At 37.2% G+C, this 26,960-nt stretch overlaps 1 protein-coding gene across 6 annotated transcripts in view; it reads right to left on the bottom strand.

Moving 5' to 3' along the window:
- BCAS3 (BCAS3 microtubule associated cell migration factor) overlaps positions 1 to 26,960 on the bottom strand; it is a 564,511-nt gene that overhangs the window by 519,423 nt on the left and 18,128 nt on the right. For all 6 annotated transcript variants that reach the window (XM_059047562.2, XM_059047561.2, XM_067021771.1 and 3 more), the window contains exons 5-6: positions 26,446 to 26,552; positions 572 to 653 (exon numbers count right to left, since the gene is read on the bottom strand). In XM_059047562.2, coding sequence (XP_058903545.1) covers positions 572 to 653; positions 26,446 to 26,552 — 189 coding nt within the window. The remainder of the gene's footprint in view (positions 1 to 571; positions 654 to 26,445; positions 26,553 to 26,960) is intronic.

Below are 26,960 nucleotides of genomic sequence, written 5' to 3'. Positions count from 1 at the left end.
AGAAGTTTTCATTATTAAAGCAGAGATCCAAGGTCAAAAGCCCGAAACTGTACTTCTGCCATAGCTGTAAATACAGACAACAGACTCATCTACAACCGAGATAATGGTGAAAACCAAGCTCTTCAAGGCAGTAAGTATAACTGAGAGGAGCAAAGACACTGAGAACAACAGAGACTTGGGGAATACCCACAGAAGTAAGCTAAACCAGAAACATAACAAAAGCGGCACAGTCAGCAAGGAAGGGATCTGGGAAGAGCACTGCCATGAAAACCAAGAGAGAAGAGGGCTTCAAGAAAGAGCCAGCAAAGTCAGAAACTAAATGGAGATCAAAGAGGAGGAAGATAAACCAAAACCACAGAGAAAGTGAATGGCCATACTGAATTGGTTAAGATTACCTATTTCCATCTCAACTGACAGAACTAAGAGTTTATCTTGGAGGGAGGAGGGGAAGGAGTATGGACACGTGGAGGAAAACAGACTTTAGTTATCATTCTTGCTGTCTGTTGTCCAAGGCCAATAAAAGAGAAACCTCTTTCTGAATGATTTGTTTCTTCTTAAGGGCTACACTCACCAAACTGTGGGGCAGGCAAGATTCTAGCTGCTCGAATTGGGCCATGTCGAACAGAAAAAAGCTCCTGTGCTTCCCCACTGATCTGCAGAAGACAGAAAAACAAATTCAGTAAATGAAAATGCAGGTCAGAACATTATTATACAAAAACAAGATCGCCTAAATTTTTATCACAATTTTTGGTCTGAAATGTAGTATATGTACATTCACACACCCATTTATGGCTGACCATACACATTAAGTATATTAATACCTTAAATTATCATAAATATTTTTAGAAAATTATAAGAGCATGCACTTAATATGAATAGGAAAATAAAAAGGTCTGTTCTGAAAACCTGTAATTTTTATCTTTAATAAACTACCAGTTTGTTAAAGTCTGCTCAGTTCCTATATGACTGCCTTCCATTTCAAAGCAAAGCAACTCTGATTTTTTTTATTAGTATTCAGTTTTCTATGTAAGAAAAACATAAATATTCTTAGCATTCTGAAAAGCAGAACTTACATGTTGTAGTAACTTTCGCAAATTGTTATAAATGAAAAAGAGCAAAACATGTTGCAAAGAACACTGAGATGGAGGGTAAATGACCTAGATTCCTTTTAAGGTTCTGCAACCCTAGCTGTTAACTACGTTGAGTAAATCATTTAACCTCTATAAACCTTTATTACTTATTTTCTTTTCTAAATATATTTTAGTAAATACTGTATACATTTAGGTATACAACATGAAGATTTGATATACATATATATGGTGAAATGATTACCACAGTCACCTCCTCAGAGTTACCTTCTGTGTGTGATAAGAGTATCTGAAATCTATTTTTCCAGTCTTCAATACAGTATTATTAACTGCAGTCATCATGCCTGAACATTACGTCCCCTGACTTGTACATCTTACAAAACTTCAACTTTGCACCGTTTGACCACCATCTCCACAGTTCCCCTACCTCCTCTAAGCCTATATTCCTTTGCATTTATAAGCTGAGACAATAAAGGTGCTAAAGGACCTCAAGATGCTTTAAATTTCAGTATTCTATGCATTAAAAAAACTATGTACGCATCTTTAAATGTCATTATTCTTCTTACACACATAGATCAGACACGTATGAATGTCCGTTCATTTTCAGTAGTAGCAGATCTGTTCCTCAGATGTACAGCAGTCTATTAATCCCAAAGTAAAAGAGGTAGACTGATATTTGTGTCAAATGTGAAAACAACTGCTTTTCAGAATTAGTGGTTCAAAAGAACAATTTGCTAATTGAAATATTGAACATATTAAATCATAATGTTAAGAAAGGCTTTCCAGACTACTATAAGTGGTAATGTAGTTCCCAATACATTTTCTTAATTCTCAAGTGTTTGATGGAATATGTAATATCAGATAGGGAAAATAGCAAATATTATAAAACTCGTTCTAAATACCCAAAACTTACAACAGATATAGAAATAACTCATTCTAAATACCTAAGAACTTACAACAGATATAAAAATGATAAACATTCCATAAACACGCTAATAGTATTTTTTTTAAATAGGCCTGCCAAACAAGGAGTTTAAAATATCAACATTGTATACATTATAAAAGGCTTATCAATCCTCCAATATTAGACTATAAATCTGCAGAGCTGTCTTTTAGATTAACTGCTTTTTTAGATCTTCAGCTTCTCTTCTACTTGAATTTAAGAGCTGCAAACTGTAAATATTTTTGTCTCTTAAAGAGCTATCATATTCATTTAGCTTATAAAAATTATTAAAATGTATTTATTGGCCACAATGGCAAATCCCTCTATAGCACTTGGGAAGCAGAAGATATGAGGAATGCTAGGCTCTTCCCACTAACTATGCAACAATAGCACCACCTATCACCAATTAAACACACAAAAGCTACAAACTCAGTATAGCAAACTTAAATTTACTTAAATTTACCTCTCTACAAATTCCTCTGTAAACATTAATTTTCTAAATGAAATACCATTGTCATTATACACTACAGCTCTTAAGTCCACATTTTATTCTTATAGAACAGAATTTTCAGTTTAGAAAAATCCTTAAAGGGTCACTTTGTTCAATCTCCCACCCAATGCAGTAATCACACATTCTCTGAAATCTAAAAATTACCATCACCTCTTTGATTTTAAGAACACTTTCACCGAAAGGTAAATCACTAATACAGTCCAATTACATTATAGATGCATTACTGGCTATCTCCAAAGCTGCCAAGTCATTTACTTTTTGAAAAGAGATTGCTTGTTGGGCAATGTATAAATAGTATTCTTCAATATATATACTATTTCTACTAAGAATGCAATGAAAAATAAATTATAAAACAATACTGTGGGGCTTCCCTGGTGGCACAGTGGTTGAGAATCTGCCTGCCAACGCAGGGGACACAGGTTCGAGCCCTGGTCTGGGAAGATCCCACATGCCACGGAGCAACTAGGCCCGTGAGCCACAACTACTGAGCCTGCGCGTCTGGAGCCTGTGCTCTGCAACGAGAGGTCGCGATGGTGAAAGGCCCGCGCACTGCGATGAAGAGTGGCCCCCGCTTGCCACAACTAGAGAAAGCCCTCGCACAGAAACGAAGACCCAACACAGCCAAAAATAAAAATAAATAAAAATTTTTTTTAAATACTGTAGAAATTGCACTGAAATTATAATTCAGAGTAATGAAAACCACCTCTCACAAATAAGGTTTATACCTATAACAAATCATAGTATTCTAACACAAAATTCACTGCTCTGTACTATTATTTCCATATGCCACAAGTCTAGCATTTAGCTTTTGGTCCTATCAAATAAAACCTTAAAGTTAAAAAGTCTAATCACATTTAACTGAGCTGCTATACTAAATTATACTAAACAATAAAGAATAAAACAAACCTGTCTTGGCATATTCACAATGATAAACGTTTGTTATCACTGGATTTAATACCCAAGAGCTTACTTTGATATACAAAAACATTCTGAAATCTGAACACACCATGCTTTTGAGCATAACGGCTTTTAAAACAAACCTAAATGCCCTATTCTAGTCTAAGCTTCTACTCTAAATCCCTCTTTAAATATACAGCAACAGGTAAGAAAAAAAAAACATTAGGAGTGATTACAAAATGCATCTCCACATTCATTACCGATCCTTTATTACCTCTAAGTTAAGGTCCTTCAAATCAGGGAAGGGAGGTGGGGGGAAACACTATTACTATGTATAGAAATTTGTGAATACGTTAAAATCAAAATTGTTAGAAGCATAATTCTAAAGTATCCTAAGTGAGTCACAAATGTCAAACTTCCCAGAGAAGAGAACTCTCCTAATAATATAGGCAAACTCTATACTGGAATACAATTTCAGAACAGAGACCGTGCTAATAACGCGTACATAGATAAGCCGTGCACATTTTAGATAGGACACAGAGAGAATGGATATGTCCTTATAGGCTCCACTCTAGCTGCCGTTTTCAATTGCCTCTAATCATTTTATACTGTATGTTCACTGGCAATTTTGCTCTCAAATAAATGAGTGCCGAAACTGATGAAGTTTTTTTAAGGCTTTCAAAGTGATTTTTAGATTTCTTAGAAAGAGCTCATTGAAAAGAGCAAAGAATCTCTGAGATGAGGATTTTACTGATCCTGAGAAGAATTACCAGGAGCTCTAAGTTCACTTTTAAACCAACAATAATAAATACAAGGGGAGAACTACAAGGAAGGCGTATCAAGCAATGTTCCAACTTCCTGGCAACTGCAGTAACTTGGGGAGAGGAGCAAACAGGGAGGAAACCTCTCCAATAGTTCCTCATGGGTCTCTGCCTTTGTTCTTACTGGCATTTTAATTTCTGATGACAGGCTTTTGTTGTTTGGAGCATAAACCGGACGTACCAGTTTGGAGGCACAATAAGGAGAACAAAGAATGATTTGTTCACACTGTTGGAAAAAAATCTTTTCCAACCATAGAAAATAGCTTTCACATGGTGAAAATATGCAAATTACATACCAAACCAAAAAGGGGTGGGGGGAGTACAAGTTTAGAATCTCACAGCTCAACCTAAGGCAAAAGGAAATTATAACAGCTGAGACAATCATACACACAGAGAAAAGGCTATAAAAGCTGGGGCGGGCGGGGAGGGGGGCTTTATAAGTGCTTTTAGAGAATTCTGAAAGCACATGAAGGTCATCTAGCCCTCAGACCAAACTTGTTTCTGAAATCCTGATGATTTTTCAAAGGCACCTGACTACAAAATAGAAAATTCAATCAAACACAAAGGACAATAATAATAATGCTCTACAACACAGAATTAGGACAACAGTACATATTTACACCCCCAACTTCCCTTTTAGACACTGGTCAAATGGAGAACTGTGGTCTCCAATTGATTCTTTTTAGCAAACTTTACTGAAAGATAACAGACTTAGAAGTAATACATAAATCTTAGGTATATGTACAGCTTAATGAATTTTCAATGTTAATACCCCTCTGTTACCAGCAGAGACATCAAGAAACAGAACATTACAGATACTCAGAAGGTCCCTCCACACCCCTTCGCAGTCACAAACCCAAGGCAAGAATAACCATAACCACTATCTTGACTTCTAACACTTCTCACACATAAGTTCTACTTCTTCAAATTTATTTAAATGGAATCACATCGTATGTACTCTCTTGTGAATGGCTTCTTTCACACATTACATGCCTGTGAAATTCATTTGTATTGTTGCATATGATTGTCGTTTTTTATTTCTGTTGCTATATAGATTCCCATTGTATGAAAATACCACAATTTATCCATTCTACTGTTGGTTGCTGTACTTCTAGGTTGTTTCTAGTTTGGGGCTCATAAGATGTCAGGAAAAATTGCAACAAACTTTCGAATGGGAAAAAGATTACTGTGTGTTCTTCCAGTGGATTACCAAGCGTTGTATAGTGGATCCTTTGGGATTATTTGATTCTATAAGAATCTGCACCTTTGTCTTGACTGGGCTATTTTACAATACTGTAAATTGTAGAAAACTGATAGTAAGGCAATTGACTCTTGCCCACAGAAATGCAAATGAATCTTGTTTAGTAGAGATACAATTGAATTCCACTCATAAAAAAGATTCCAAGCAGTATACACTTTCCCAACAGGCTATTAGCTAGGTTTGCATCTCTTAACAGGGTCATTTCAGCATTCCTAATTCCCTATATGTGTTCTTCAGATTCTCCTTTGAACCAGCGTTAACTTGTCTAACACCTCATTAATAAGTTAAATAAAATCTATGACACATGTCCATTTTACAGTTGTATGAGTGTCATGACTTTACCATTTTTTTAACTGGTAACATCATAAGGAATATTACTATGAATATTCTTTCACATGGCATTTAGTGACCATATTTAAGTATTTCTTTTGGGTATATACTACTGGAATTGCTTCTATATTAGGAATATGTGCATAGTTTGTAAATTTTAACAAAACAGTAACTGAACAATTTATCAGTGTAAAAGAGTTCTCTACCTGCTCCACATCCAACAGTTGGTGTCATTCTGGTGGATGTTCAGTGGGATTCTCACTGTCATTTTAATTTGCATTTTCTTCAAAGGAGGTTTCACCCTTTCATATTATTATTAGAATTTAGTTATACTATCTCATGGGCAGTCTGATAGAGTCTCTTGCCCAATATATTTGCCTGATTCTAAGAAATTATGGATTTAGATCTATTATGCACAGTGAGTAAAATGCATAAATCAGTTTCCTTTGGAAAAGCAATGATGCCTCAAACTAAATAAACAAACAGGCTTTGTTATAGTGGCCCTCCATCAGGGCTCATGATGTCTAAGAGTTTTGTCCTGAAGGACCCTTGATTTCCAGCTTATGAATGAGACTCAAGAACTCATTTCAGCAGCTCTGGAAAAACTAGAGTTTTTCATACCTAACTGAATTCATATCTTAATTCCAAATCCAGTAATAAGCAATCTCTCCCCTGATATAAGGTACAATGATTGGGTTATAACAAAATGATAGCCCTTGAAGTGGAAAAATGTTGATTTGTAAAAATTCACACAAACATTCAAAGCAAATTCAGTCCCTATTAAAGATAGGAAATATACAAAAATTACTATATCTTTCTCCTATAACTCAAGCAGTTCGAATACAAAAGGTAATGATTAGCAGGTTTTTTTCCTTGATAAATACTTCAGCAAGCTTTAATCTCTAAAATAAAAAACTTTAAAAGAGGTATTAATTTACCTATTTTTCAAAATGGCTACATCATATAAAGTAGGGCATTTTTAGACTGGAAATATAAATTAAAAGAACAAGCCATCAGACATAAAAGACATCAGAAAAAAAATTCTTTGTGTTTATCTCATGCACATCCTGACTTTCAGTCAAAAATATCTTTCACACCTGAGTTTTCCAAACAAGTAGTGCCTCTGATTCCATCTGGAAAATCAAAGAGAGTAAAAGTAGCCCACAGGTAAGACCCTGGAAGTTTTATTCTTTTCCTGAAATCATGGCCTATGGCAACAATGCCAAGTGTGTACAGTCTGACAGATCATCAGTTACAAATATCACATCAGCAACATCAACGATTCCAACAGTTTATTACAGTGGAAAATAAACTGGACTTCTGTTTATAAACTATACAAATTTGCTAAATCTGAGTTTGGCTTTAAAATAAGGGTAATGACATATCTATCTAACAAAGCAAAGGTGTTAAACTGTGTATTTAAAATATGAAACAAGAGAGTTAAATCAAGAAGATGCTTGTTAAATGAATGAACTGATAAATAAACGACTAAGTCTATGTTGGCATCATTATTCAATCTTAATGGTACTTAATTTGCCTTTGCCTCCCTGTTTTCAAAACATGTTGTTAACATTTAATACCTGGAAATTTGTTATAACACCACGTCATAAAACACATTTTGGTACAACTCATTCTTGAACCCACTGGTATATTACTTCCTGAGCTTTTCAGCTCTCAAGAAAAGGACTACTATCAGAGTGGCAAGCAGCACCTCATCTGGGCAGCAGGTTTTATCACACTGGTCTTCACACTCCCGCTCAAGATCAAGGGAGTCGCCACTCTCGCCGGCAAATATCCCACGCTCAATACAACCTTTCTGAGTTAATGCAATGTTTTTACCTGCAACAGGTTTTCTTACCAAGAGTGATGTAAAAACTGTCCATTTAAATAAACAAATGTAGAATTATCAATCTATTCTAATTGTCTCACATGTACCAGCCACACAGACACAACTGAAATGAAGTCCTTAATAAGAACACTGCTTCATTAGTTTTAAAGTTTAAAAGTAATAACAAATAAAACTTTTTCATTAAGGAGAAAAATGTAAACTATGGACTTTGGTTAATAATGTGTCAATACTGGTTCATCAATTTTAACAAATGTACCTCAGGAATTCCCTGGTGGTCCAGTGGTTAGGACTCAGCACTTGCACTGCCATGGGCTCAGGTTCGATCCCTAGTCCAGGAACTAAGATCTTGTAAGCCACGTGGCGCAACACTAATGCAAGATGTTAATAGGGGAAAATGTGGGGGATGAGGGATACATGGGAATTCTCTGTACTTTCTGCTCAACTTTTATGTAAACATAAAACTGCTTTAAAAATAGTATATTAGTGTTTATTTTCATATATATGAAAAATGTGAAAATTTCACAAACAAATTTTTACCTTCCTTGATACCCACCCCACCCCAAATAGGGATAAGAGGTAAAAATATATAGAGATGGGAGGAATGAAGAGCCGATAACATTTTACACTAAATGATTCTGTTCCTAAAGTAAGAAAAGGACCTTACTTGGTCTATTTAAATAAACACGTATATAAGTTATCACTTTGCTAGTTGTTTCACATGTAGTAATCATACATACAAGACAACTGAACTGATGAAGTTCTTCAAAACGAAGACTGGTTCATGACAGTTTTTGGTGTTCTTTTTTTAAAATAAATTTACTTATTTTATTTATCTTATTTTTGGCTGCGTTGGGTCTTCATTGCTGCGTGTGGGCTTTCTCTAGTTGAGGTGAGCGGGGGCTACTCTTCGTTGCAGTGCACAGGCTTCTCATTGCAGTGGCTTCTCTTGTTGCGGAGCATGGGCTCTAGGCATGTGGGCTTCAGTAGTTGTGGCACACAGGCTCCGTAGTTGTGGCTTGCGGGTTCTACAGTGCAGGCTCAGTAGTTGTGGCGCACAGGCTTAGTTGCTCCGTGGAATGTGGGATCTTCCTGGACCAGGGCTTGAACCCGTGTCCCCTGCATTGGCAGGCAGATTCTTAACCACTGCACCACCAGGAAAGCCCTGGTGTTCTTTTCTCTTTCTTTTTTTTTCTGGGCACACTGTGCCAACCAGGGATAGAACCCGGGCCCCCTGCAGTGGAAGCCTGAGGAGTGCTAATCACTGGACTGCCAGGGAATTCCTGCCAGTTTTTTTAACTTACAAAGTACCAACAATAATTTTCTTAAATAAGGAGAACAGGTAAATGCATATATATATATACACACACACACATATATGTATTTTTTTAGTTAGAGAGAAAGGGTAAAAATTTAAAAACATAAAACAATAGATAGGGGAAGGAGAGGGAAGTATCATCTTATACTAAGATATTTGGTTCCTAAGCAACAGGACAGCACGTAGCTACATGAGTAATGATCACACTACAAAGCAAGCTCTCTAGCTCTCTCTCACCCTGTGAGCCAATCTGATGATATATTTTCATTTTAGACATAAGGAAACAGAGAAAAATATTCCCCCCAAATGACCAGATCAAAGAGGCATCAGAATCTCCCATTAATACTGTATTCAAAAACAGTTTTTAAACTCGGGGTTTTTTTTCTTGAACAAGTCACTGCCAGGTGGTCATTTTATGTGCTACAGTTCTGCTCCAACAATATCAAAAACTTAAGATAGCACACATTGAGGAAAGTATTCCTAATGGTAAAAAAGTTATTCTTTTGAAAGCTCCTAAAAGGAGGAGGAAGGAGGGGACAAGCTTTTTGTTTTATTTTTGCCTACCTAACCACAAATGATTCAGTTAATGTCAGAGTGTCAGTATCTCCATAACCTACTCTGTATGCCATCAAGAAAAAAACGCAAACCACAAAAACCACCTAAAATGCATATTTGTGAGGACTAACAACTTATAGAACAGATATTTGCTAACCACACAAAGCAGACAGCAACCGAGTCTGTATTTTGGTCTTGACACTAAATTCAAAATACAAAACTTGAGGCAAAAAGGAAGTAAGTTTCAAAAACAATATGAAAACCGCAGAACATAAATAATGAATGGAATTTGTAATCATATTTTCATACTTCCAAATTTTTACACACATAGAGAGGAATATTTTAAGGCAACTTTAACCTTTCTCCTTCAGCCTGATTTTTGAAAGGAAGATCAAAGAAAAGCAGTTTAAACTCACACGTTCCTCCGGTTATGCAACGCAGATTTAGACATTACACTTCAAAACCCGAGCCATTACTTCAGCATCACCAATCCAAATACAATTCCAGAGCTTTGAAGCAGCCCTAATGGTATCTTCCATTTGCAAGTAACACTTCTGTAGTCAAAAGATCTTACTCAGGGTGGATGTTAATGTAAAACCACTCAGACTACACAGACACACACGCCTGGAGGCAGACTGGAAGGTGTTCAGAAGCCAATGTAACACCATTACAGAGAGTGTCAGCCTAGCAGCTGTCATAAACACTTCATAATCACTCAGACACACAAACTGGATTCCCTTTAACTCATTATTTTATTTCATGCTGAATACATGTCCAATTGAAAAGGGAAAGAGAGAAAACAGGGCTGCAGATAAGCCAATTTTGGCTTATAGACTTTTTCCACTTTTAAAAGAGTTTGTCATATTATACTCGTATTGTAAACCTACCCTGATATAATCTGTTGACGGAAGATAGCTTTGCAGTAGATATCTAACCAAAGAGAAAAGGATTATAACAAAAAGAAGGCTAAGGTTTTTTTCTTCTGTAAAACAGATATCACACAAAAAACTTGTAATATTGACAAAATGATTTTAAAAAAATGACTGACAGGGGCTTCCCTGGTGGTGCAGTGGTTAAGAATCTGCCTGCCAATGGAGGGGACATGGGTTCGAGCCCTGGTCCGGAAAGATCCCACATGCTGTGGAGCAACTAAGCCCGTGCACCACAACTACTGAGCTTGCGCTCTAGAGCCCGCGAGCCACAACTACTGAGGCTGTGAGCCACAACTACTGAAGCTCATGCTCTGCAACGAGAAGCCACCTCAATGAGAAGCCTCGCACTGCAACAAAGACTAGTCCCCGCTCGCCACAACCAGACAAAGCCCACGCACAGCAACGAAGACCCAACGCAGCCAAAAATAAATAAATAAAATAAATAAATTTATTTTTTTTAAAAATGACTAACAGCACCAATGGTTGCAGGAAATGGAGCAACTAGAACTCTCAGATATTGTGGATGTAAGTGTGTAATGGTACAACCCCTTTGGAAAACTCCAGGTAATTTCTAATAAAGTTAAATATATGCTTAACCTATGACCCTCTACTCCTAAAGTACATAAATCTACAATTATGTTCATAGGAGCTTTATTTACTATAGCCAAAAGCCAGAAACACAAATGCTCATCAAAAGAAGAGCTAAACAAACTGTGGTACATTCGATCCATGGAATAAAACCCAGTAATGAAAAAAAATTAAAAATACATATTTCTGGGACTTCTCTGGTGGTCCAGTGATAAAGAATCCGCCTTCCAATGCAGGGGACGCAGATTTGATCCCTGGTCCAGGAACTAAGATCCCACATGCCGTGGGGCAACTAAGCCCGCATGCCACAACTATTGGGTGCACCGGCGTGCCACAAACTACAGCACCTACATGCCCTAGACCCCACGTGCCACAACTAGAGAGAGAAAACACACACGCCACAAGAGAGAAGCACGCGCACCGCAACGAAGAGACTGCGCGCCACAACGAAAGATCTCGCATGCCTCAACGAAGATCCCATGTGCCGCAACTAAGACCCGACACAGCAAAACAAAAAGGAAAATAAAAATTAAAAAACAACTACTGCAACAGGCAACAACATGGGTGAATTTTAAAAAGACATAGTGCAAAAGACAGACACAAAGTAGCACATACTGTGTGCCTCTACTTATGTGAAGTTCAATGAGGCAAAGCTAATCTATGGTCGGAATAGTGATTACCTTGGGGCTAATAGTGACTGGGGAACTTTCTGAGTAAGAAAAATGTTCTACATTTTGTTCTCAATGGTAGTTTGACTTATTTGCACATAAACATATATAAAACACACACACAGTCATCAAACTACAGACTTGAGATTTGTACATTTTATAGTATGTATATCTTAATTTTTTAAAAGTGTCTGTCATAAATAAACTGTGGTACCTCTAGACAGTGGAATATTACCCAGCACTAGAAACAAATGCGCTATCAAGCCATGAAAAGACGTGGGGAAAACTTAAATGCATATTACTAGGTGAAAGAAGCCAATCTGAAATGGCTACATACTGTATGATTCCAGCTATATGACATTCTGGAAAAGGGAAAACTACATGGACATTAAAAAGACCAGTGGTTGCCAGAGAAGGGTGCCCACAAAACTTTTAGAGCAGTGCATACATAGGCAGAACACAGAGGATATTTAGGGCAGTGAGACTATTCCGTATAACACTATAATGGTGGGTACACGACACTATACATCTGTCAAAACCCACAGCATGTACAACACTGGAAGTAAACCCTAATGTAAACCATGGACTCTTAGTGATAATGATGTGTCAGCGTAGGTTCATCGATTCTAACAATGCACCACTCCTGATGTGGAATGCTGATAGCAGGGAGGCTGTGTGTTTGGCGGGGGCAGGAGGTATACAGGAACTCTTCGTATTTTTAGCTCAATTTTACTATGAACCTAAAACTGCTCTAAAAAATAGTCTTTTGAGGGACTTCCCTGGTGGTGCTGTGGTTAAGAATCCACCTGTCAATGCAGGGAACACAGGTTCGAGCCCTGGTCCAGGAAGATCCCACATGCCACAGAGCAACTAAGCCCATGCGCCACAACTATTGAGACTGCACTCTAGAGCCCGTGAGCCACAACTACTGAAGGCCACGCACCTAGAGCCCGTGCTCCACAACAAGAGAAGTCACCACAATGAGAAGCCCGGGCACCACAACGAAGAGTAGCCCCCGCTCGCCACAACTAGAGAAAGCCCGCGCACAGCAACGAAGACCCAACACAGCCAAAAATAAATAAATAAATTTATTTTTTTTAATAAATAAAAAATAGTCTCTTTTTTAAGGCATCTATTAAAGAAGCTGAGCTGGTTAAATATGAGCTTCCATTTTTTTCATCTGTAAAACAGGAATAACACTAACTAGTTAAATTGACAAGATAATGAGACAATAATGGGCATGTGCCTAAAATAATGTGTGTGGTACACTCCGATTATTTTTTTATATAGTTGCCATTATTTATATTAATATTATGAAACTTTACTATGCAACACAAGTGTCAAAATTCCCTAGATGCCAGTGGCAGCTCCTAACAGTGACAATAAAAAATGTCTGCAAACATAGACAAATGTTTCCTTGAGGGCAAAATCACTCCCATTTGGGAAGCACTGACATAGACTACAATTATGTAGTGACATCGTGCACAAGTAAAATACGATCTCCTCAAGGCAGGGCTCAGCCCTTAGTTACATTTACACCTCCTAATACGTAGCAGAGACCCTAAAGTTTCAGTATGGCTGAACGAAAAAATGAAACTTCTGTTAATTAATTTTAAAAAGGAGATTTTAGGAAGAAGGGATGGACTGGGAATGGAATGGAATGAGAGCAAACAGCAAAAGATTATGAAATTTAGTTTGGATCTTTCTGATATTGAGTCTCTAGTACACTTTGATGAAAATATCCAGCAAAAGGCTGAAATCTAGAAACACATTTATTAAACATGTATACACATACATACATGTGCATATATACATATACACGTACATATGTAAATATATATGTAAATACACACACAAACACACACACCCTTCTAACTGCCAGACAATGTACTTGGCACCAGAGATACAAAGACCATTAGACATGATCACAGTTCTAGACAGCCTTATGAAGAATTCTCCCCACTGCTAATGTAAAATCAAGATTCCCAGAAAATACTGAAACTCACAGGTAAATTGAATCAAAAATTAGGAAATCAGAAATTCTCCATTTCATTCCTTTGGTCCTATGTCCAAAATGCAAACATTAAATTGAATATAAACAAAATTTAGAAAATAGAAACCCTAGTGCCATTTCTTTTTAAGGTCCCTAGAAAACTAATACTTTCTATTATCTCACTCTTCCCATCTGAAAAAAAATGAGACAATTGATTATTGCCAATCAACTTGAATGAATATTAAGGGAAAGAACAGGTTTATAATGGATAGCACTTTAATAATTTTAATATTTAAAAATACAGATATTTCAGTTCCATTTTTAAACAATTCTTACTAAAGTGGGTGTGTGGTGTGTGTGTGTACATATATATGCACAGTAACTCTTTGGTATTCTTAACTACACACAACAACTTTTCCCATCAAATTACATGTACCTAAGCCAGTAGTTTCAACCAAAATTTTCTCTGGAGTTGTGGTTCTTAACCAGAGGATATTTGGCAATGTCTGGAGACGTTCTTAACTGTCACAATTCAGGGAGTTGCTTTGGGCATCTAGTAGATGGAGGTCACAGATGTGGCAACTAGAATACACAGAACAGCCCCCCATAACAAAGAATCATCTGGTCCAAAACGCCAATAATGGCAAGAATGAGTCACAAACATATATAATTTGTATGTGCATACCTTCATGCATTATAATTTTAGTTAATTTCTTATTTAAAATAGTATTAGCCTTTTAAAACAATTATTTATTAATTTTGTTATCCCTTCTGATAGTTCACATCAAGCTGACCAATACTCTTTAAACCAGAAACGTACACATAAAGAAAGAAGATAAAAAGCAAAGGCATAAATGAGAACCGTGTGATCAATGCACACTCCGTCTAGATGCAAATAACCCCTAGGCCAGAGTTGAAGAATATTCATATGTGGTCAATTGAAAAAAGAAATGGGACTTAAGTCTCAAGATTAATCGTTGTGTCTGCAGATGAAAATTTGAGTTCATATCCTATGAATCCATCCAGATAAAGTTCAAAATGGGCAAAATGACCATAATTTATGGTGTTAAAAATCAATGTGGGGGCGTGGGATGAACTGGGAGATTGGGATTGACATGTACACACTAACATGTATAAAATAGATAACTAATGAGAACCTGCTGTATAAAAAATAAATAATAATTTTTTTTTTTTTAAATCAGGACTTCCCTGGTGGCGCAGTGGTTGAGAGTCCACCTGCCGATGCAGGGGACACAGGTTCGTGCCCCAGTCCAGGAAGATCCCACATGCCGCAGAGCAGCTAGGCCCGTGGGCCATGGCCACTGAGCCTGCGTGTCCGGAGCCTGTGCTCCGCAACAGGAGAGGCCACAGCAGTGAGAGGCCCGTATACGGCAAAAAAAAAAAAAAAAAAAAAAAAAAATCAACGTAAATGTAGGGACTTCCCTGATGGTCCAGTGGTTAAGACTCTGTGCTTCCGATGCAGGGGACACCAGTTCGATCCCTGGTCAGGGAACTAAGATCACACATGCTGCTCAGCACAGTGAAAAAAAAAAGAAAAACAATGTAGTAGGTCAATTATATCTAAATAAAACTGGAAAAGACAAATTACAAAATTTTTTGAAAAATCAATGTAAATGTCTATTTCCTGGTTTTGATATTGTACTACAGGTCACATAAGATGTCACCTCTGGGGGACACTGGGAGGAGTGTACCTTGAACTCTAATATTCTGCAACTTCCCATGAGTCTATAATTATTTCAAAATTAAAAGGTTTTAAAAATCAATTTGAAAAGAAACCAAAAAACAAAAAAGAAAGAGCAAAAACACAGAGCTGGCAAGAATTACATGCTCATATTTGATGGGGAAAGAATGGTCCTTTCAGGAAATGGTGCTGAATGAGTTAGTTGTTTTTTTTTTTAATTCAAAAAAGCCTTGACCCCTATGTCATGCCATACACCAAAAATTTCAAAAGGATTATAAACCTAAAGATAATAACAACAGCCTTCTAACAGAAAACACAGGAGAATATCTTCATGGCCTTAGAGTAAACAAGGATACAAAAAGCATTAGGAATAGAGTAAACCAGGCTTCCATGGTGGTGCAGTGGTTAAGAATCTGCCTGCCAATACCGGGGAAACGGGTTTGAGCCATGGTTGGGGAAGATCCCACATGCCGCAGAGCAAATAAGCCCGTGCACCACAACTACTAAGCCTGCGCTCTAGAGCCCGTGAGTCACAACTACTGAGCCCGCACACCACAACTACTGAAGCCTGCGCGTCTAGAGTCCGTGCTCCACAACAAGAGAAGCCACTGCAATGAGAAGCCCGCACACCGCAACGAAGAGTATCCCCTGCTCGCCACAACCAGAGAAAGCCCGCACACAACAACGAAGACCCAAGGCAGCCAAAAATTTAAAAAAAAAAGAATAGAGTAAACCACTTAAAATCTGATCTGGATTTCTTTCATCAAAAGACAATATTAAGAAAGTGAAAATGTAAGAAAACCTATAAAGAAGACTATTAGGACAAATGATGAAACCAGAAAATGGACTGTGGATTACAAAATAGTATTGTATCAAATTTAAATGTCCTGGTTCTGATAATAGTGCTATGGTTGTAAAAGATAATGTGCTTATTCCCAGGAAATATATACTGAATTATTTATGGAAAAGGGGGGGGCATAAATTCTCCTACTTATAAATGGTTCAGAAAAAAATCTTCACAGAAAAAAAAAATTAGAGAATGATAAAGCAAAAGAGGCAAAATGTCCTTCATTGGTAAATCTGGGTAATGAGTAACAGGAGTTCCTTGTACTAGTTATAAAATTTTCTGAAAGTTTAAAATTATTGCAAAATAAAAGCATCTTTAAAACCCCACAATGAGATATCAACACATACACAAAAAAATGATTAAAATTAGTAAGACTGACAATACTAACAGCTAATGAAAATGTGGAGCAAATGAAACTTTCATACATTGCTGGTAGGAGTACATATTGGTAAAACCACTTTGGAAAACTGGTTGGCAATATCTACTAAAATTAAACATACACCTACACTATGACACAGCAAATCCATTCCTAGGTCTATATCCAAGAGAAACGGGTGCAGCATATATCCACCAAGGAACGCTTACAAGAACGTCAGAGCAGCTTTATCCATAATGCTCAAAAAGTAGAACCAACAAAAATGTCTATCAGGTGTATAACGAACTTTTAAAAATGCATTGTGGGACTTCCCTGGTGGTCCAGTGGTTGGGAGTCCGCCCTGCAATGCAGGGGACGTGGGTTCAATCCCTGGTCAAGGAACTAGGATCCTACATGAGGGGGACAGCTGGGCCTGCGCACCTCAACTACTGAGCCCACGTGCTCTGGAGCCCGAGTGCCACAATTCAAGAGAAGCCTGAGTGCTACAACGAAGACCCTGCACGCCGCAACCAAGACCCGACACAGCCAAATAAATAAATAAATAAATATTTTAAAAATAAATAAAATAAAATGCATTGTATTCATGATAAGATAGTATGTAGCAAAATTGAGAACAAATTACTTCTACGTACGATAACATGAAAGAATCTCATAGTCACACTGTTGAGAGAAAGAAGCCAGACACAAAAGAATAGATTGGGTTATCTATGTCCCCCCATGCCCCCCTTTTTTTAAGTTCAAGAATAGAAAAAGCTAATCTCTGGTGATAGAAGTTAGAATAGTGGTTACGGGGAGGTATGAGGACAGTATTGACAGGAAAGTGGCATGAGAGACTCCTGAGTTGCTGGAAATGTTCTGTCTTAATCTGAGTGGTGCCCAGAATTTTTACACACATATAAAAATTCAGTCTGCACACTTAAGATCCATGCACTTTGTTATTTAACATACGCAGTAACACTTATAAGAAAAGAAAAAGCTGTCTTCCACACACTTGTAAGTCAGCTTGTCTCCAAAGAATATCTTCCATTTTAGAGTGGAAAAACATCAAAAATACTTCAAACAAGAAAAATACCAATTTAAAATAATAAATTTCAAATTCACTTTTCAAATCAACAAAAGTCACATAAAGCCACTATTTAAACATTGGAAAGACTAAAATTCAGATACAAGACTTCTCTAAAGTGACACCTTAAGAAACATACACTACAAAAAAATTTTCCTCTACTAATATGGATTCCACAAGTTACTTCAATATTATTCTTCATTTTTGCTTCTATTCACTCCATGACACCCAAAGATCTTTCATTGCCAGGTGACAAAAGAGCCATCAATTACTCCTCTTGCCAGTAATAAGACACAGGACCAAAAAAAAAATAAGACTACTCTCAACAAAGGCAATTTTTTGATTTGGGTCCATATTCAAACTTTCTCTGCTTGCCAGTTACCCAAATCACTGACTATATTGTTCCCAAATGAAACCCATAAAAATTGTTTCCTGGCTAGCAATCTTGACATGGCAAGGTCTGTTGGCACCCAACTTCTAACAAATAATGAACTAATTGGAATTCACCTCAAATATGTCCTTGCATGTTTTCTCTAAAGTTTTTTGTGTAAAGGCAACACAAAAAGCGTAAAAGCTACACTAAAAGCTTTAGGGCAAATCTTTCAAGGGAACAGCTATCCTTTTCTTAGCTCAATGTGTTAGCGACACCTAGTGTTATTTCTTTGTTATTTCTTTGTTATATTCAAAAGCTCCAAGAAAACACTTCAAATCTTAACTTACTGAACCTAAAAATATACTGTTTCATACAATGCAACTCTCATCTTCTAAGTGCTGTAATGAATATATTTTCAAGATTTGTTTAAGATATTAAGCATTTCAAAAGAGGATAAGAAAGCTAAGTAGTCATTTAACAGCAAAAATGTATGGAAAAATTTCAGGACTTTTTAACAAAGGTACTATCTTGAAAATTGTTAATGGCAACACTTTATTATTTAAACTATACAGTGCAATTTTGCCTTATAAAATTTTCAACATAATGTAAGTCTAATTCTAATAATCAAATTCTATTTCTTCTAAAACTATGCTCAATCTTACATACCAGGCTGCACCAGCCCCAAATCAAGATCTTGGAAACATCTTTGATTCTTCTCTTCTAAATGTTTTATCAGTTACCAATACAACTAACTCAGTTCAGGCTCTCAACATCTCCCAAGTAGACAATGTGAAACTGACAGGCCCCAGCCGACAAGAGGAGCTCAGACAGCTGGGACTTGTGGGGCTCAGGCTCCGTGCCCGCATCCAACAACAGGAACAGCGACAATCATCAATGGCCTTAGTTGCTCCGCGGCATGTGGGATCTTCCTGGACCAGGGCTCAAACCCGTATCCCCTGCATTGGCAGGCGAATTCTTAACCACTGTGCCACCAGGGAAGTGAAATTGACTCCTAACTGGCCTCATATCCTTTTCTTTTCTCCTTTACTCTCTATTCATTCCAAAGCCACTGAAAAACCAACCTTTATTAAATATGGATTTTGGAATGTATCTCTGTTACTCAATGATTCTTAATGAATTCATACTGGCTGAAAAATTAATAAATCCAAATCCTCATCCTGCAATTCAAATCTCCTCCCTGAAACTTCTATATCTCATTGCATGTCCACGGAGAGCTTACAACCACTAAAATGAATATTAATGATCACAGAGATGTTACTTGTGCTAAATGAAATAATATATGACGGCACAATGTCTAAAACACACTCATTGTCATGAACAACTCCTCCTCCAACTGGCTGCCCGCTGACTGCTTGTCAAACCATGTTATGAAGGCTTAATTACTTTTTTTTAAATTTAATTTCCATTCTGGCACAAACAGATACGTCTGTAAATGACAAACACAGGTTTGGATGATGAGCAACTAGCAAACAGCTATAGGTTTCCAAAAGCTTACTCTCAACTTCTGTACTTATCTTGTTGCAAACAGTAACAAACATTTCACTGACTATCAACAGTTCATAGACCAGCAACAGTCCACAGTCCACAAACTCACCATCTTTCCACCCAAATCTGCTCCTTAACACTCCCTATTTTTAAAATAAATTTATTAATTTTATTTGTTTATTTCTGGCTGTGTTGGGTCTTTGTTGCTTCCTCTAGTTGCAGCGAGTGGGGCCTACTCGTTGTGGTGCGCAGTCTCCTCACTGCGGTGGCTTTTCTTGTTGCAGAGCACGGGCTCTAGGTGCACGGGCTTCAGTAGTTGTGGCGCGTGGGCTCAGTAGCTGCCACACCCTATTTTTATAGGAGGCATCACTGTCTACCTCTGTTCAAAGTTCTCCATTGGCTTCTACAACTCAATTTTTTTAACAGGCAAAAAAACTGTACAGATAATCCCTAAAAGATATTCAAATGGCCAACAAATATATGAAAAAGCATTCAACATTACTAGTCATCAAGGAAATGCTAACTAAAACCGCAAGGTATCACCCACCAGAATGGCTAAAATTAAAAAGATGGGACTTCCCTGGTGGTCCAGTGGCTAAGACTCCACGCTCCCAATGCAGGGGGCTCAGGTTCAATCCTTGGTCAGGGAACTAGATCCCACATGCCACAACTAAGAGTTCTCATGCCGCAACTAAAAAAAAAAAAATTAAAATGATGGACACAACACCAAATGTTGGCAAGGATATAGTACAACTCATACATTGTTGGGGGAAATGTAAAACGATACAACTACTTTGGAAAAAAGGTTTGGAAGTCTGTTATAAAACTAACTATATTCCTACCCTATGAAGCAACAATTCCACTTGTAGATATTTACCTAAGAGAAATAAATGCATATGTTTACAAAAAGACTTACAGAAGAATCTTCACAGCAGCTTCATTCATAACAGGCAAAAGCTGTATATTCATATATTAGAATACTATTCAGCAATTAAAAGGGACAATCAACAAGAGTGAATCTCACAAACATTATGTGAGTGAAAGGAGCCTTACACAAAAAGAGTCTATACTGTATAATAGTAGAGAAAATTCTAAAACAGGCAAAACTAATCTATGATGGAAAAAAAAATAACAGTGGTTGTTTCATGGATGGGATGGAGGAAAAACTGAGAATAGGCATGAAGGAAATGTCTTGAGTGATAATCAAGATCTACTGTATATCTTGACAGAGATTTGGGTTGCCATGGATTTGTCAAAGTTCAGGAAATTTACATATTAAGATTTGTATATTTAATTGTGTGTAAATTTTACAATAAAAAACTAATCAAATATTGAACTTTAGTTAATGCAAAAGTAGTTAGGGGAAAGTATGCTGATGTTTGCATCAGCAAACATGAAATGCATCCAGTAAGATCTACAGGTGGAGACAAAGTAAGTATAGTAAAAATTTTCATGGTATAATCTAGGTGATGGGCATAGGTGTTTTCCTTGCGAAACTTCTGAAGTTCTTCCAATGGTACAAAGCTCATTTTGTAAGCTTTACCTTACAAAACTCTAGCCCACCACCACCTCTGAAACACCATATAGCATTCTTCACCTGCCCACTGAGCTCCACCAAATTGCCTCCTTGCTATTCTTAAATATAGGAAACATAATCCGGACTTCCCTGGTGGCTCAGTGGTTAAGAATCTGCCTGCCAATTCAGGGGACACGGGTTCAAGCCCTGGTCCGGGAAGATCCCACAGGCCATGGAGCAACTAAGGCCGTGTGCCACAACTACTGAGCCTGAGCTCTAGAGCCTGTGAGCCACAACTACTGAAGCCCGTGTGCCACAACTACTGAGCCCACGCACCCTAGAGCCCGTGCTCCGCAACAAAAGAAGCCACCACAATGAGAAGCCCACGTACCACAACGAAGAGTAGCCCCTGCTCACCGCAACTAGAGAAAGCCCGCGCACAGCAACAAAGACCCCAAAATAAACAAAATTTTAAAAATAACAACATAATCCTATGAGAGAGTACTGCCTTTGAATGCCCCTCCCTCAAATACCCATAAATATCACTCGTCCACACTTCTGCTCAGAGGGTCTTTGAGAGAGGCTTTCCAAGACCACTTCATGTAATATAGCAACCCACAACAATATCAACCACCACACCTTAACACTTGGTAACTTGTTCACTATCAAAGCATGGTACATGTTTATTATCATCTTCCCCACCCTCCAACCCACCTACCTAGAATGGAAGTTCCATAAGAATAATGGTTTTGTTTTGCTCATTGTTGTTTTCCCAGCACCTTGAACAGGGTCTGGCATATAAAAGGCAATCAATAAATCTTTGCTGAGTGAATGAATTAATGAATGAATGAGGCAAGTATAAATGGCATGGCTTTATAAGAATGCAATTTGGTAAATCTATCAAGAGTTTTAGTATATTTACTTTTACTGATCTCTCCAAATTACATGATCATAAAGATATTTACCTCAATATTCTTTAAGGAGAAAAAAACTTAAGAAATCTAAATCAATGTCCCACTATAGAGAAAAGAACATTTCCACCTCAGAGCCTCTGACTTCACTACTTGCTGTTCCAATCTTACTGTGGCTAAATCTTAATTAATTTTATGCCGCTTCCTTATTATAATCTCATATTATTTTCTTCATATTACAATTTGTCTATTAATTTATTTTTATTTAAATCCATTTCTCCTACTAGCTCCATTTGAGCAAAGGCCATGTCTATTTTGCTCAAAATACATACTTTATCCAAGAATTGTAATGAATAAATGAACAATTTTTACATTCTCACAGTTCATGGCACCAAGTCAATCTATGTGTAAAACTGGCCAAAAAAAAAAAATCAAGAGTGTAAGCAAGAGAGGGTGGGAGGAAGACGCAAGAGGGAAGAGATATGGGGATATATGTTTATATATAGCTGATTCACTTTGTTATACAGCAGAAACTAACACACCATTGTAAAGGAATTATACTCCAATAAAGATATTAAAAAAAAAAAAAAAAGAATGTAAGCAAGATATTTTAAAATAACTGAAGTCCCCACCAGGGACTTCCCTGGTGGTCCAGTGGTTAAAATTCCTCACTCCCAATGCAGGGGGCCCAGGTTCGATCCCTGGTCTGGGAACTAGATCCCACATGCTGCAACTAAGAGCCTACAAGCCGCAACTAAAGATCCTGCATGTGGCAGCAATGATCCCGTGTGCTGCAACTAAGACCTGGCACAACCAAATAAATAATTAAATATTTTTTAATAAATAAAATAACTGAAATAAATGCAAAGATAACAAGAGCTAAAAGAACTATGGGAGTTAAGTAAGGAAGAATATACAATTACTGTTTTTTTCATACGACTCCCATAAAATTATTCGGTCTTTAGTCCATGCACATGTATGACTTTGATTTTTTTTTTTAATTAAGAATTTTAAGCAAGAGAGCCTATATTCACATTACCAAAAAGAGGCAATGTCACTGCTAGGCACAGGTGGGAAAAGGGCCTATTTATTCAGAATATCAACATCACAAATAATCATTCTTTCTTATGTTGCATCAGATGTGTTGAAAGAAGGGGCCTGACAGCTTGGGAAAACTATGAAAGCTGGTGTTTTCCTGCAGCCATCTCATATACAAAATGGTAGTGACTGGGCAGCAGAGAAATTACTACTGTACAGTTCTGCTTCTGAGCTAACTCCACTTAACTATATTCCTAGATATCATCTAAGCCTTGTTCATATTTGTGCACTTACATAAATAGACAATTTTTTACATGTTTAGCCAGGATGTTTATTTTCTTAATCTGAGACTCACAGGTGGGACAGTTACATAAAATCAACAGAAGGGAACCCTGTGCACAAACTTGAAGAAAAAACTGAGCTGTAGTTTGGACAGGGTTTGATTTCTGCCCACCCGCACTTCCTGAAAAGCAAATACAACTTACGGTCTGCGACGATCCCTAAGAGCCTGGATTATTTCTAGGTTGACCAACATAAGCTCCCCAGTGTCTAGCACATGGCAACACTTAAATGATTACTGAATAACTGACTAGTGATAAACAAGTTTCAGAAGGGTTTAGTTAGAGTAATGGGTAACAGTCACACTAGTCTATAAAAGATGAATATATGAAGGTACTTCGTAACCTATTACAATGAAAACTAAAACTAAGGTGCCATACTACTTGCATGGCGTATCTTCTGCTATCACATAGGGGAAATAGAGCTCTTAGATCATGGGCTTTGAATCTGAAGTCAGAACTGGGTTTGAATTCCAATTCCACCTCTTATAAGTAGTGTGACCTTACCACCTGTAAAATAGGATAACTTCTCCCTCACAGTATACAACAGATGAGATAATGTGTATATAAAGTTCTCTGAACATAGTAAGAGCTCAATCAGTGCAACAGAAGGAGATTATTTTTCCAAACTGCCTTCTAATTCCTGAACCAGTCCTCACGGGGCTATACTACTACAACAGTAAACAACTGTCAGGGACTTCCCTGGGGGTCCAGTGGTTAAGAATCCACCTTCCGACGCAGGGGACTCAGGTTTGATCCTTAGTCGGGGAACTAAGATCCCACATGCCGCGGGGCAACTAAGCCTGCATGCTCTGGAGCCCACGCACCACAACTAGAGGGAAGACTGCATGCCACAATGAAGATCCCGCGTGCCACAACTAAGACCCAATGCAGCCAAATAAATAAACAAATAAATAAAAACAACTGTTAGTCAATGAAAATTCCATGAAGAAAAGATTATATAAATCTCTCAAAATACAATCTGGGCATAAGAATTACTGTAAAGAAGTAATTTCCTCATAAGACCTTTAAGTTACTCAGAGCCAGACACAAATTAACTATTAAAAGTGATACCTCTAATTATAACCAAAGCAAGTGGGTAGCCTGAGTACCACCAAAGAAATGTGCTCAATCCAGTCAACATCCCTAATCCCACAAGGCCCAACCTTGTTAAAGCTCTAGCTTCCTCTTTGCCTTCAAGTCTGTCAACAGTGTGAAGAATCAAAATGTAGTCTCTATTAATAAGAAAAAGTTATATTTACAAAATCCTCTCCTCTTGAAGACAACCTAGAAATATTTCTCTTGGTAGGAAAAAGCAAGCAAGCAAAGACTGCCACGTTTGAAGTCCTTTGTCTATGCCTTTGGCGTGATACTTAAATTACAAACAACATTGCAGGGCCTTGAAAAAACGTCAACTACATATCCCCAAAGGCAAAAAAACGAGGACACTCATTCCATGACATACCGACAGGATTCTTCTATCTCTGCAAAATAAAGCCAATCTTTAAAAGTAAGAAATATAAAACCTAAAATCCTAAATACCTAATAATATGATATATAATTATTATAAGATTAGATGGAAGACCAAAGTTCATTATAAGTGATTTATCAAAGAATAAACAATATTTTTACTTAGAATATTAAAGAATTATGCAGTTCAATGTATTCATTACTTAATAATCCTTTAGCCAAATTCTGCACTCAGGAACATCCTGAATTTCATTAAATTTGAGGTAATATATGTTTGCTTATAAATCCTTTAAGAAGTAACCATAATATGCAAAAGAATCTAAAAGAAAGGGAAAAAAATTCTAGCTGAACCACCCACTAACAAGAGGCTTCAAACAATGTGGTAAATGCATCTATTAAAGGCACAAACTAAAATTCTATTGGCTCCAGGCCTCCAACTGCAAAAAAAAAAAACACACAATAAAGGGACCACCCGCCAACTCCCCCCCACCCCAAAATGCACAGGAGAGACAGGATATCTAGGCCATGCCAAAGAGCAGAACATAACTAAGTACATGCCAAAGTATGCAGTCCCTACTACACTTCACTGAGCTGTGATCCTAGCAAGCATCTTCCTCTTTTAGTACATTTTAATTTTGGTCATCCCAAAGAGGAACATGTAGGATTGAATAGGGAAACTGGGAATAGTATTTGGCAATTTAAAACATTTATTAAAATTATGACTTATCCTATATAGATACACAGACACAAAATAACCTTTGCTCAAAATCACGTATTACATCATTGTTTCTAATACCAGAAAGGGGGTCGTTGGGGGGGGGGGGTATTTAAGTTTTTCCAATAATAGGAAACAAGTTACGTAAATTGAGGAAAATCCAAAAAACAGAATTATAAGCAGTTATAAATTCTATAGAGAAGCTCTCTGATAAGTAAAAAACAGAAATGTACAGACTGAGTTGTATAATATGTTCCCTTCTGTTAAGGAAGGGCAGGATGGGAGAATTATATGTATATATGTTTTTATTAGCATAAAATATAGCTATAAGGAAAAGAAACATAACTAGAAATCCCAGAAAACTAGAAACTGCTCAAGATAAGGGAAATTGGGGACAGGCGTGGTAGGGAGTTTTGTTACCCATTTATACCTCCTGAATTTGTACCCTATGAATGTTTTAACTGATTCAAAACTTTTTTAAAAAATGATCACTATTTTTTTTAAAAGCCTTCTGTAAGCCTCTTTACTCTTTTGTAAACATGCAGGAAAAGATAATAATAACACCAACTAGGTAGAGTTACTATGATAAGAAATTAGATCTTCCATGTAAAGTGATTCCCACAATTGCTGGCCCACTTTACAAATCATTTACAACATTTTTAATTTCCCATTTTCCGCTTAGCCCTTGGGCCTAGTATGGGGTTCCACACGCAGCAGTCTCTTAGCAATTGCTTGCAAAATAAATGGATGAGACCTTAGAGAAATTATTGCCAGGTTTCACACCAGCTAGCATGCTGGAAAGTATTATATTTCAGGGATTCAACCATCTTCATACTTACAGGGATGCTCCAGACCTGCATTCCATCACTGTAGCCAATCATAATCAGCAAAGGTGGCTCATTCCCTGTGCTATGTATTTCATGAAATTCCAGATTTCTTGATGTATCTACATTAGAATTAAGTAACAAAGGAGCAAATTAAAAAGACAATCCTCAGAATGGGAGAAGATATTTGCAAATGAAACAATAGACAAAGGATTAATCTCCAAAATATACAAACAGCTCATGGAGCTCAATATCAAAAAACAAACAATCCAATTAAAAAATGAGCAGAAGACCTAAATAGACATTTCACCAAGGAAGATATACAGATGGCCAAGAGGCACATGAAAAGATGCTCAACATCACTAATTATTAGAGAAATGCAAATCAAAACTATAATGAGGTATCACCTCATGCCAGTCAGAATGGCTATTATCAAAAAATCTAGAAACAATAAATGCTGGAAAGGGTGTGGAGAAAGTGAACCCTCCTGCACTGCTGGTGGGAATGTAAACTGATACAACCACTATGGA

Source organism: Kogia breviceps, chromosome 19 (assembly GCF_026419965.1).
Source record: "Kogia breviceps isolate mKogBre1 chromosome 19, mKogBre1 haplotype 1, whole genome shotgun sequence".
Lineage (NCBI taxonomy): Eukaryota > Metazoa > Chordata > Mammalia > Artiodactyla > Physeteridae > Kogia > Kogia breviceps.
The sequence above is the reverse complement of the archived record's forward strand: the minus strand, read 5'-3'. Positions and strand labels throughout refer to the sequence as shown.